Raw genomic sequence first — 11,093 nt, forward strand, 5'->3', positions numbered from 1 at the left:
GAAGATGCTTTAATGAAAGGACAAATATAGAGAAGCAGTAAACGGTCTTGCTGGTCATACTTTTACATCATAAGCAAACAAACACTAAAGAGAAAACGATCATAAGCATGTGAGGAATTTGCCCAGATTTACAATACAATAAAGTTTCACACGCCCTTAAAATCAGCAGAACTGAGGAGCTTTAGGGACTGAACAAATCCACAAAGTCTTGAAATCACAAATGAACAAGCCAGTAATTGTATTGTGGTGTTTTAGTGAACAAATGCACGACACAGAGTTCAGATCACCGCGACATTCCTCTGAATGCTGGAACTAAAGGAAAAGACAACTAAAAATGAATTAATTTAGCGGGGGGAAAAAAAGCAGACAGCAGGATGTTTTGATTGTTTTACCTGTCTGATCTAGTACAGGTTGGTTTTACCCATGCATTTTCGATATTTGACTACAGAAGGTGAACTATTTCTCAAACCACTGCCATCACGACAGCTGTAACAAAGCCTGTTCAACCAGCTTTCCAATCTGAAATCCTGAACCTGTTTGCTCAGCTCACGTCACACGGCCGCAGGGAAGAGAAACCACCACTGCTCAGATGGATGAGTTATTAAAAGAGGATAAAGAAAACGTTACAATAGTCTGCGCTGGTTGGGCAATCTCTTAAGTTTCAAGGAAACAAAGTGAGAAATCATTTGAGTAGCGATTCGTTATTCAGTACATTCTCTATCTCTAATTTCCCGATGAAGGCAGCAGACGTGATCTAACAACACAAACAGCATTCTGCTCCTGCCAAAAAACCTCAGACTGCTTTGCACAATTATTTATCTATGCTTGTATTGCTGTGATTTTATTTGTGTCCTCATCTCAGTTTTATGCTTTATCAGTTTCTGCTCCCGGTGAACGTTATGCAACACATTTAATGAGATCCGTGAAAACAAACAGAATGATTAGATTCGTCAATAATAATTTGTTTATCTGCAAAATGTGTTACACTGAGCTGAAGACACAAACAAAACAACAGCAATACCTACAGATAAACGGGTTGTACGAAGCCGTTTTTTGGCTCAAACAGAACGCCACACTTACAGAGCGGAAAAATGTGTCAAACATGAAGAAACCATGAGCATATGAATTTCAATGTTTATGGAAATAATATGAATTCACATCCCTTCATGAGCCGACGGCCTCGCCATTCTGTTGTTGCAGCCAATTAAAGAAGAGATTTTGCATGTTTGTTTGTAAATCTATATCGTTAAATTCATTGTTTGGCCTCACATCAGAGTTGGTCTACGAGGAGAGGGATTCTTCATGAGAGACACGCTGTATGAACATCCTCACGAGCGAAGGAACGAACGCAGGCGGCTGCGACCTCAGGACGCGTCTGACGGCACGTGCTCCTCGAAGCCCTCGCTCTCCCGCACCAGCGCCCGCTCCAGGATCACGCGGCCCTCCTTATAGCGCTGACTGTCCTCGGTGGCGAACTCGTAGATCCAGCCCAGCTTGCTGTTGCAGTTCTTACAGCTGACGTCACGCACCATGTGTCTGCCGGTCAGCATCACACGGTCCTGAACCTCGCTGTACTGCAGATTCACTACCTGATAAAACACACATCAGTCAGCTTCATTTCTGCAGCGCTTTATACACATTCAAAGCAGGAAAATAACAGAATCAATGATGCAAACTTCAAATATGAACAAATTCCGATCTATAAAAGCAGCTTTACAGAAGACAATAGTGTCCTTATTCATATCAATTCAGTTCTGTGTCGACTTTGCAAAATTGATCAATTATGAAACGTTGATTCAGCTTGATATTACAGAGAACTGCAGCAATAAACTCTTGTGCAGTATCCAGTGAAGCCCTGATGATAATGATTATGATGCAGTAATGAGCAGCCTGATGCATAAAGGAGGCATTATCTTCTGGGTTAGGGTGTGCAAGTGTGTGTGTGAGAAAAAGGGTGAGTGCATGTGTGTGTGTGAGAGAGAGAAAGACAGAGAGAATGTGTGTGTGTGTGTGAGAGAGCTTGTGTGTGAGTGAGTGTGAGTGTGAGAGAGATTAGAGATTATGTGTGAGTGTGTGTGTGCGCATGTGTGTTTATATGTGAGTGTGTGTGAGTGTGTGTGTGCATGTGTTTATATGTGTGTGTGTGAGAGTGAGAGAAAGTGTGCGCACGCGTTTATATGTAAGAGCGTGTGAGTGCGAGTGATTGTGTGTTTTTATGAGTGAGTGTGTGAGAGAGTAAGTGTGTTTAAGACGTTATGTGTGAGTGTGAGTGTGTGTGTGAGTGTGAGTGTGTGTGTGAGTGTGTGTGTGTGAGTGTGTGTGTGAGTGAGTGTGTGTGAGAGTGAGAGAAAGTGTGCGCACGCGTTTATATGTAAGAGCGTGTGAGTGCGAGTGATTGTGTGTTTTTATGAGTGAGTGTGTGAGAGAGTAAGTGTGTTTAAGACGTTATGTGTGAGTGTGTGTGTGAGTGTGAGTGTGTGTGTGAGTGTGTGTGTGAGTGTGTGTGTGAGTGTGAGTGTGTGTGTGAGTGAGTGTGTGTGAGTGTGTGAGAGTGTGTGAGTGTGTGTGTGAGTGAGAGTGTGTGTGTGAGTGTGAGTGTGTGAGTGTGTGTGAGTGTGTGAGTGTGTGTGTGAGAGAGATTAGAGATTATGTGTGAGTGAGTGTGTGCGCGCGCGTGTGTGCGCATGTGTGTTTATATGTGTGTGTGAGAGTGTGTGTGTGTGCGCGCACGCGTGTTTATATGGGAGTGTGGGTGTGAGAGTGAGAGAAAGTGTGCGCACGCGTTTATATGTAAGAGCGTGTGTGAGTGCGAGTGATTGTGTGTTTTTATGAGTGAGTGTGTGAGAGAGTAAGTGTGTTTGAGACATTGTGTGTGTGTGTGTGAGTGCGAGTGATTGTGTGTTTTTATGAGTGAGAGTGTGTAAGAGATAGTGTGTAAGAGTGTGCGAGTGTGATTGTGTGTTTTTATGAGTGAGTGTGTGAGAGATAGTGTGTAAGAGTGTGTGTGAGTGTGATTGTGTGTTTTTATGAGCGGGTGTGAGAGAGTAAGTGTGTTTGAGACATTATGTGTGTGTGTGTGTGAGAGAGTGCGAGTGATTGTGTGTTTATATGAGTGAGTGAGAGTGTGTGAGAGTGTGTGTGAGAGTGTGATTGTGTGTTTTTATGAGTGGGTGTGAGAGAGTAAGTGTGTTTGAGACGTTGTGTGAGTGTGTGTGAGTGCGAGTGATTGTGTGTTTATGAGTGAGTGAGAGTGTGTGAGAGATATAATGTGTGTGCGAGTGTGATTGTGTGTTTTTATGTGTGTGTGTGTGTGAGTGAGTGCGAGTGCGATTGTGTGTTTTTATGAGTGTGTGTGTGAGTGAGTGCGAGTGATTGTGTGTTTTTATGAGTGAGTGTGTTTGAGACTGTGTGTGTGTGTGTGTGTGTGTGTGTGTGTGCGCGAGTGATTGTGTGTTTATGAGTGAGAGTGTGTAAGAGAGAGTGTGTGTGCGAGTGCGATTGTGTGTTTTTATGAGTGTGTGTGTGAGTGAGTGCGAGTGATTGTGTGTTTTTATGAGTGAGTGTGTTTGAGACTGTGTGTGTGAGTGTGTGTGTGTGTGTGTGTGAGTGCGAGTGATTGTGTGTTTATATGAGTGAGAGTGTGTAAGAGAGAGTGTGTGAGTGTGTGTGCGAGTGCGATTGTGTGTTTTTATGAGTGTGTGTGTGAGTGAGTGCGAGTGATTGTGTGTTTTTATGAGTGAGTGTGTTTGAGACTGTGTGTGTGAGTGTGTGAGTGTGTGTGTGTGTGTGTGTGAGTGCGAGTGATTGTGTGTTTATATGAGTGAGAGTGTGTAAGAGAGAGTGTGTGAGTGTGAGTGCGAGTGATTGTGTGTTTATATGAGTGAGAGTGTGTAAGAGAGAGTGTGTGAGTGTGTGTGCGAGTGTGATTGTGTGTTTTTATGAGTGTGTGTGTGAGTGAGTGCGAGTGATTGTGTGTTTTTAGGAGTGAGTGTGTTTGAGACTGTGTGTGTGTGTGTGTGTGTGTGCGAGTGTGATTGTGTGTTTATATGAGTGAGTGTGAGAGTGTGTGTGTGTGTGAGATCGCTCACATGCCTTGTTGAAGAGGAAGGCTCTGCCTGTGGCCCCTGTGAAGCGGGTTGAGATCAGCTCTGAGCGGTTAGTCAGGATCGTGTCACAGTTGGCGCAGGAAAACAGGCGCGTCCCACCGATATGATCCAAGAAGATCCGGCCCATGATTCCAGCGACACACACACACCTGTGAGGAAGAGACGAGCATCAGCGCGGCATTATAACAGCATTCCTGCAGTGTTTATTCACAGTGAGTGAATGAATAATAACAGCCTCTCACAAAGACGTTCACTCGGAACAGAAGCTTCTGGCATTGTAATATATAACGACACTATAAACGATGACATAAAAATGCTGAAGGGCTTTTCATATGTATGTCGTCTCTCTGTAAAGGCGCAAGCAGCGACACAGGCGTCTGTCGCACAGCATCACACAACAACAACAACAACAACAACATGATCAGATGTGCTTGAAAACGGTTATGGCGACCGAAGGTCGAAATAAAACCAAATATCGCCGTTAAATGTTAGTATGATAAAAGCTCTTACCAGCCGATTTAGATCGAGTGTTTGTTTATTTCCGTACAGCTCGCGCTGCTGTGTTTTCTTTCTGCTCTTCCTCCAGACTTTATATCAACATCCGGTGCGGTGACGTGAGCGATGACGCCACCCCTACTTGTGCACGTGTCATGACAACAGCTGTTTTTTCACAGTCTATGGTTGAAACCAGATTGATGCGTGTTGACAATATTACTACATAGAGAAACAATCTTTTAATGAATAATAATAATACTCAAACCCCATTTCTTCTCAATGGAAGCTTATGCAAGTGTGTGTGTTGTGTGTCTGTGTGTGTGAGTCAAGTCACCATTATTATTTTTTAGATGGATGTGAATTATAGAAATGTAATAATGTGTGCGTCTCAATCAGCTCCCTAGTTCAGTAGTTAGGGCACTGATTAGATATCAGCCACATTAATTTACATGATACTGATTCACGACCTAGGAAGCTAGGGAGCTGATTGAGACGCAGGGAATGTGTTATGTGTATGCCAGGTTAAAGAGATATTTAGTCTAAATTTAAACTGACAGAGTGTGTCTGTTAGTTCAACAAGGCTAGGAAGACTGTTCCAATGTTTGGGAGATAAATAGGAACTACTGCCTGGAGTTGATTTCGATATTCTAGATATTATAACTTGGCCAGAATTTTGAGATCGCAATAGATGTGAAGGACAATGATATGTTAAGAACTTGCTCAAGTAAATAATTAACAAGATTTTAAAATGTGTACAAAGTTTAAAAGGGAGCCAATGCAGTGTTGACAAAGCCAGTCTAATCCTTCTTCCTGGTACTAGTAAGCTGTGGACCAGCTGGAGATTGTTTATTAAGCATGCAGGGCAACCACCCAGTAGAGCGTTACAGTAATCTAACCTTGAGGTCATGAACGCATAACTGTTCTGCATTTGTCATTGAGAGCGTATTTCATAATTTTCGTAATCTTTCAAATAAATGATTGGTATCAAAGAGTACACCCAGGTTCCTAACTGACGATGAAGACTTCACAGCGCAGCCATCAAGTGTTAGCAGTATTCTAGGTTATTATGTGCAGAGGTTTTTGGTGCAATAATTAGAATCTCTGTTTTTATAAAGGAGTAGGAAATTACTAGTCACCCAATTTTTTTATATCAGCTATGCATTCTGTTAATTTTGTGAATTGGTAAGTTTCATCAGGGCACAAAGAAATATAGAGCTGAGTATCATCAGCGTAACAGTGAAAACTAACACCATGCTTCCTAATTTTATTCATCCAAGGGTAGGATGTACTGGGTGAAATACAATGGTCCTAGTACTGAGCCTTGCTGTTCTCCATATTGAACTTGTGATCGGTATGACAGGTCTTCATTTACTGCTACAAATTGATAATGGTCAGATTTGAACCATGCCAATGCAATTCCATTAATGCCAACATAATTTCCAAGTCTATTCAAAAGAATGCTGTGGTGGATATTGTCAAATGCAGCAGTGAGATCCAGTAACACTAATGGAGAGATACAACCACGATCTGATGATAACAGCAAATCATTTATAACTAATGAGAGAAGTCTCAGTACTATGATATGGTCTAAATCCTGACTGGAAATCCTCACAAATACCATTTCTTTCTAAAAGGAACACAGTTGTGATGATACTGCCTTTTCCAATTTATTTGACAGAAAAATGAGATTTGAGATTGATCTGTAATTAAAGGTCCCGTTCTTCGTGATCCCATGTTTCAAACTTTAGTTAATGTGTAATGTTGTTGTTAGAGTATAAATAAAATCTGTAAAATTTTAAAGCTCAAAGTTCAATGCCAAGCGAGATATTTTATTTAACAGAAGTCGCCTACATCGAACGGCCAGTTTGGACTACATCCCTCTACTTCCTTCTTTAATGACGTCACTAAAACAGTTTTTTGACTAACCTCCGCCCACAGGAATACACAAAAAAGGGGGCGTGGTCTTGTTGCGCTCCCATGGAGAAGAGCAAGAGTTGCGTTTGTAGAGTGTGTTTGTCGCCATGTCGTCGAAACGGTGTTATTTTCATCCCGCAGTCCAATCACCTTTGTTTGGCCTTCCCAGGGACGCTGTACATAGAGATCAATGGTTACAATTTATGTTTAACTCGGTTCCCGAAAATTATAATTGTGGTATCCTTACTGCAATAGTTAATGTTGGACTGCAGTGCACATAATGGCCACAAGAGGGGACTATGTTTATGTATATGGCACAACACCACAATAATCCACATGTAAAACTATGTGCAGCACACGTTATGGTAAGAGGCGTGACCTTTCCGGGCAAGGAGCGCTAAGCTGCTGTCGAATCACAACACAGGAACCGCTGGCACAATCAGAACTCGTTACGTATTTCTGAAGGAGGGACTTCATAGAACACGGAAGTCATCAGCCCGTTTTTATGACAGTGGAAACAGCGGTATACAGATAAGTAAATTATGTGAAAAATACTGTGTTTTTTTACACGCGAAACATGAACACATGTTATATTGCACACTATAAACACAATCAAAGCTTAAAAAAAAAACACGAAAAACGGGACCTTTAACTAGTTCTCTAGGATCAAGTTGCGTTTTTTTTAAATAAAAGGTTTATTAATAGCCTACTTACAGATTTTTGGTACGTATCCTAATGACAAAGATAAATTAATGATACTAAGCAGAGGATCTATGATGTCTGGAAGCATTTTTTTCAGTAGCTTAGTCGCTATAGGGTCTAAAACTTTGAATTGGATTATTTAACGAGTTTAGACAATTCTTCCTCTCCTCTAGCAATGAATGAATAGAATTTTTTCTAACGGACACTGCGATGCACTGTCTGATGCAATACTTTAGTAGACGCTGCATTGTTATAATTTTCTAATAATACCAATCTTGCAAGTAAAGAAGTTCATAAGGTCATTACTGCTCTGCTATGTGGAAACGTCTGAAGTTGAAGCTTCATTTCTCGTTAATTTAGCCACTGTAAATTTGAGTCAAAAAGTAAGCAGACATAGCAGTTTTTAATGCAATAATGCTTTCCTTCCACGAAATGTGAAAAACCTCTAGTTTTGTCTTTTTCCAGCTGCACTCCATTTTTCTGGCTGCTCTCTTAAGGGCCTGAGTGTGCTCGTTGTACCATGGTGTTGGACTATTTTCCTCAGTCTTCTTTAAACACAAAGGAGCAACCATGTCTAATGTGCTGAAAAAGAGAGAGTCAATAGTTTCTGCTGCAACATTGAGTTCATCTAAGATATTTGGTATGCTGAGGAGATAAAACTGATCAGGTAGACAGGTAAGCAATCTTTAGTAGTAGAAGTGATAGTTGTACCATATTTGTAACAGGGAGGTGGTTTTGCAGCCTTGGGTAATGTAGTATACACAAGACTGGAGAATGATCTGAGATGTCATCGCTCTGCTGCAGAAGTTCAACACCATAAACATCGATTCCATGTGACAATATTAGATATAAAGTATGATTACAAATATGGGTGGGTCCTGACATGTGTTGTCTAACTCCAGTAGAGTTTAGAAGGTCTGTAAATGTCATTCCCAATGTAACTTTTTCATTATCTACATGGATATTTAAATTACCAACAATTAGGACTTTATTTGCAGCCAGTACTAACTCCGACAGAAAATCAGCAAATTCTTTGAAAAAGTCTGTATGGTGACCTGGTGGCCTGTATACAGTAGCCAGCACAAATGTCAAATGTGATTTATCACTTAGAGTACACTACATAGCATTATAGAGCACAAACACTTCAAATTAATTATATTTAAAACTAGACTTCTGAGTAACTGAAAACACCTCCCTCTTTGCCTTTCAGACAAAGCTCGTGTTTATAATAGTAATCTTAGGGGATGGACTCATTTAAAGTAATGTAATCGTCTGGTTTTAGCCAGGTTTCTATCAAACACAGCACATAGGTTATAATCTGTCATCATATCATTTACGATGAGTGCTTTTGAAGAAAGGGATCTAATATTCAGCAACAAAGGCTTTGCCATGTGTTCATCGGTAATATATCTGTTTTTTATTTGTTTAGCATCAATTAAATGTTTACCCTTAAATGGGTTTGGGAGTTTTTGGATTTCCAAGTTCAGAGAACAGACGCAGTCTATATATGATGAAATCTAGGTGAAAGAGTCTCTATGTGTTGGGTTTTTATCTGACTTCTGTGACGTGAGCCGGCCTGTTTGCTTCCTGACCTGGGCCCCATTTTAGTCAAGGTTCAACTCTGAGACTATGTGCCATATTACTAAAGAGAGAGAGAGAGAGAGAGAGAGAGAGTGTGTGTGTGTGTGTGTGTGTGTGTGTGTGTGTGTGTGTGTGTGTGTGTGTGTGTGTGTGTGTGTGTGTGTGTGTGTGTGTGAGAGAGCATGAGTTGGGGGGGGAGTTAGTCGGCAGAGGGCGCCAGAGCGCGTTCATAATTTTGAATATTAGCACACTGAAGGTAAGAGGAGAAATTCTGCTCAACAACATCATCTTTTATTAACACCACATTCATATGTAATACCTTTATTTACACATATACATATACAACATATTCTGTGCTGTTCATATGTCTGTGTTTTAATCTGTTCGTTTGGGCTGCTGATTGATTTTAGCTTGATTTAGCCCGGTTAGCTGGAACGGCTAATAATGACCCTTGATACCAGACAGATTAATTATTATCTTTGATCTGAATGTCATGTTTCGATTTTATGCCAAAATAGCAATTCGGTTTTGGTGAAAGGAATATTTTGATCTGATCGTTTGGGCTGTTTGTGTAGTGAAGTTGTGTTGACAGTTGCTAATCGTGCTAGCACTGCACTTTACAGCTGATTTATTCGCTGTTTTTATATATATATATAAATAAAATCAGTTTTTCTGAACGAATAACTCTTATCTACGGTCATGTTGCTCCCGGATAAAAACAGACACGTTTAGTTTCTTTTACAACCATTATTTCTGATGTCCTAGCAAAACAGACTTAAATATAGGCTATACATATGAATAAATCTTATTCAAATTGGACACATTTGTGTGCATGGATGGACAGACTGTGATCTAATGCACGTTAAATCTGTTGTGTTTCTGAAATGATGCCGTTTTACTCAGTCAAACCTTAAGGAAATTAAATATCATTGTTTTAAACTGTGTAGTGAAATGATTAACTGTGTGTTTCTATTAATAAGCTGTCATTTAAAGGCTAAAGGTTAGAGGGCTTCCTCTGGATGTGTCTCTAAATTTAGTTAAAAACCTAAATCTACGGGTATAAAAGGCTTTTCACCCAGTTATATTACTGAAAGTCCTCTAGACCATTAAGATCTTCACAGAGGTTTCAGTTAACTATTCCCAAGTCTCTCTAAAATCAAAAGGAGATAGAGATTTCTCTGTTGCAGTTCCTCAACTATTGAACCTCTCCATATTAGATCCTGTAAGATACCTCTCTTGATGTTTTTAAATCTCACTAATTTATTCTCAATTGCATTTGACTGTATTTAATTTACAGTGCTTTGGTCTCATGCTTTTAGGTTGTATGAATTTGTTAGGTCCTGGTATTGAAAACACTTTAGCCAGCATGTGTTGTTTTTAAATGTGCTTTAGAAATAAATGTGATTGATGGATTGATTGATAGTTAGTCAGACAGCCACTAGACAGCAGTTCTCAGAAGGTTCCTGCAGTGTGTGTTTTGAGACGCAGCCGTCTGTCATGTGAGACGTGATGATGGGCTGTTGTTTCTCTAAATATATTCTGGCATGTGCCTCCAGAGATATGATTATATATTTATACTCTGCAGTAGCAGAGACTCTTAATCTGTCTGAGTGTGCTTTTTTCATATTACAGAATGCTCACTGTTTCAGTAATATTATTGATTTAATGACAATAGTGTCATTATTCAGATCAAGTCTTTTACAGCTCATGATAAAGACATGATGCTCTAGATGTGTGGCATGAGCAGTCTTTCTCTCTCTGTGTCTGTCAGCAGCTGTCATTTGATTGGCCGGTGTCTGATGGAGCAGTGATGTTGCTGCTGTGGTGATGGTTTAGGAGCAGCGGTGCGGCCTAGGCCGAGCGTGGGATGTTACGCTGGACGGTGCACCTGGAGGGTGGCCCGCGGCGGGTCAACCATGCGGCGGTGGCGGTCGGACACAAGGTTTACTCGTTTGGCGGGTACTGCTCGGGAGAAGACTATGACACCCTGAGGCAGATCGACGTGCACGTCTTCAACACGGGTGAGGCCTGACCTGTTTTACCAGATCTGAACACTGCTGCTCATACTCATATTCAAATCAGCTCAACACGATATTCAAATTCAGATGAAAGTCTCGTTGTGTCTGAACACAATCACATGACATGCATCATATTATAGTGTCATGGACTTTAATTTTGCTTCCTAAACTGTAACATTTAAACATGCATTTTCTGTGAAGATGCTTTCAAATGATGTATTGTGGAAAGTGCTTGAATTGAATTGAATTGAACTGAATGAAAGGAAAAACACATTCA

General features: G+C 40.6%; 2 protein-coding genes across 8 annotated transcripts in view; one reads left to right on the forward strand and one right to left on the reverse strand.

Moving 5' to 3' along the window:
• On the reverse strand, window positions 1–4,790 carry LOC137020340 (protein yippee-like 5). 2 transcript variants are annotated; one of them, XM_067385735.1, is made up of 3 exons: window positions 4,617–4,790; window positions 4,089–4,255; window positions 1–1,585 (listed from the first exon to the last, which is right to left on the reverse strand). In XM_067385735.1, the coding sequence occupies exons 2-3, from the start codon at window positions 4,231–4,233 to the stop codon at window positions 1,365–1,367; spliced, it is 366 nt and encodes a 121-aa protein (XP_067241836.1). In that variant the 5' UTR covers window positions 4,234–4,255; window positions 4,617–4,790; the 3' UTR covers window positions 1–1,364. The 2 variants fall into 2 exon arrangements, with proteins under 2 accessions (XP_067241836.1, XP_067241835.1); XM_067385734.1 differs by having other exon boundaries at window positions 1–1,589; window positions 4,093–4,255; window positions 4,617–4,757.
• The window catches only part of klhdc3 (kelch domain containing 3), a 38,009-nt gene continuing 31,150 nt past the window's right edge, over window positions 4,235–11,093 (forward strand). For 2 of the 6 annotated variants that reach the window (XM_067385727.1, XM_067385732.1), the window contains exons 1-2: window positions 9,010–9,054; window positions 10,570–10,819. In XM_067385727.1, the coding sequence (XP_067241828.1) occupies window positions 10,666–10,819 (154 nt within the window). In that variant the 5' untranslated portion in view covers window positions 9,010–9,054; window positions 10,570–10,665. Of the gene's footprint in view, window positions 4,319–9,009; window positions 9,055–9,091; window positions 9,111–10,569; window positions 10,820–11,093 lie in introns of those variants that run through there. The other 4 variants (XM_067385729.1, XM_067385730.1, XM_067385728.1 and 1 more) reach the window with 4 other exon arrangements.

Source organism: Chanodichthys erythropterus, chromosome 5 (genome assembly GCF_024489055.1).
Source record: "Chanodichthys erythropterus isolate Z2021 chromosome 5, ASM2448905v1, whole genome shotgun sequence".
Taxonomy (NCBI): Eukaryota; Metazoa; Chordata; class Actinopteri; order Cypriniformes; family Xenocyprididae; genus Chanodichthys; species Chanodichthys erythropterus.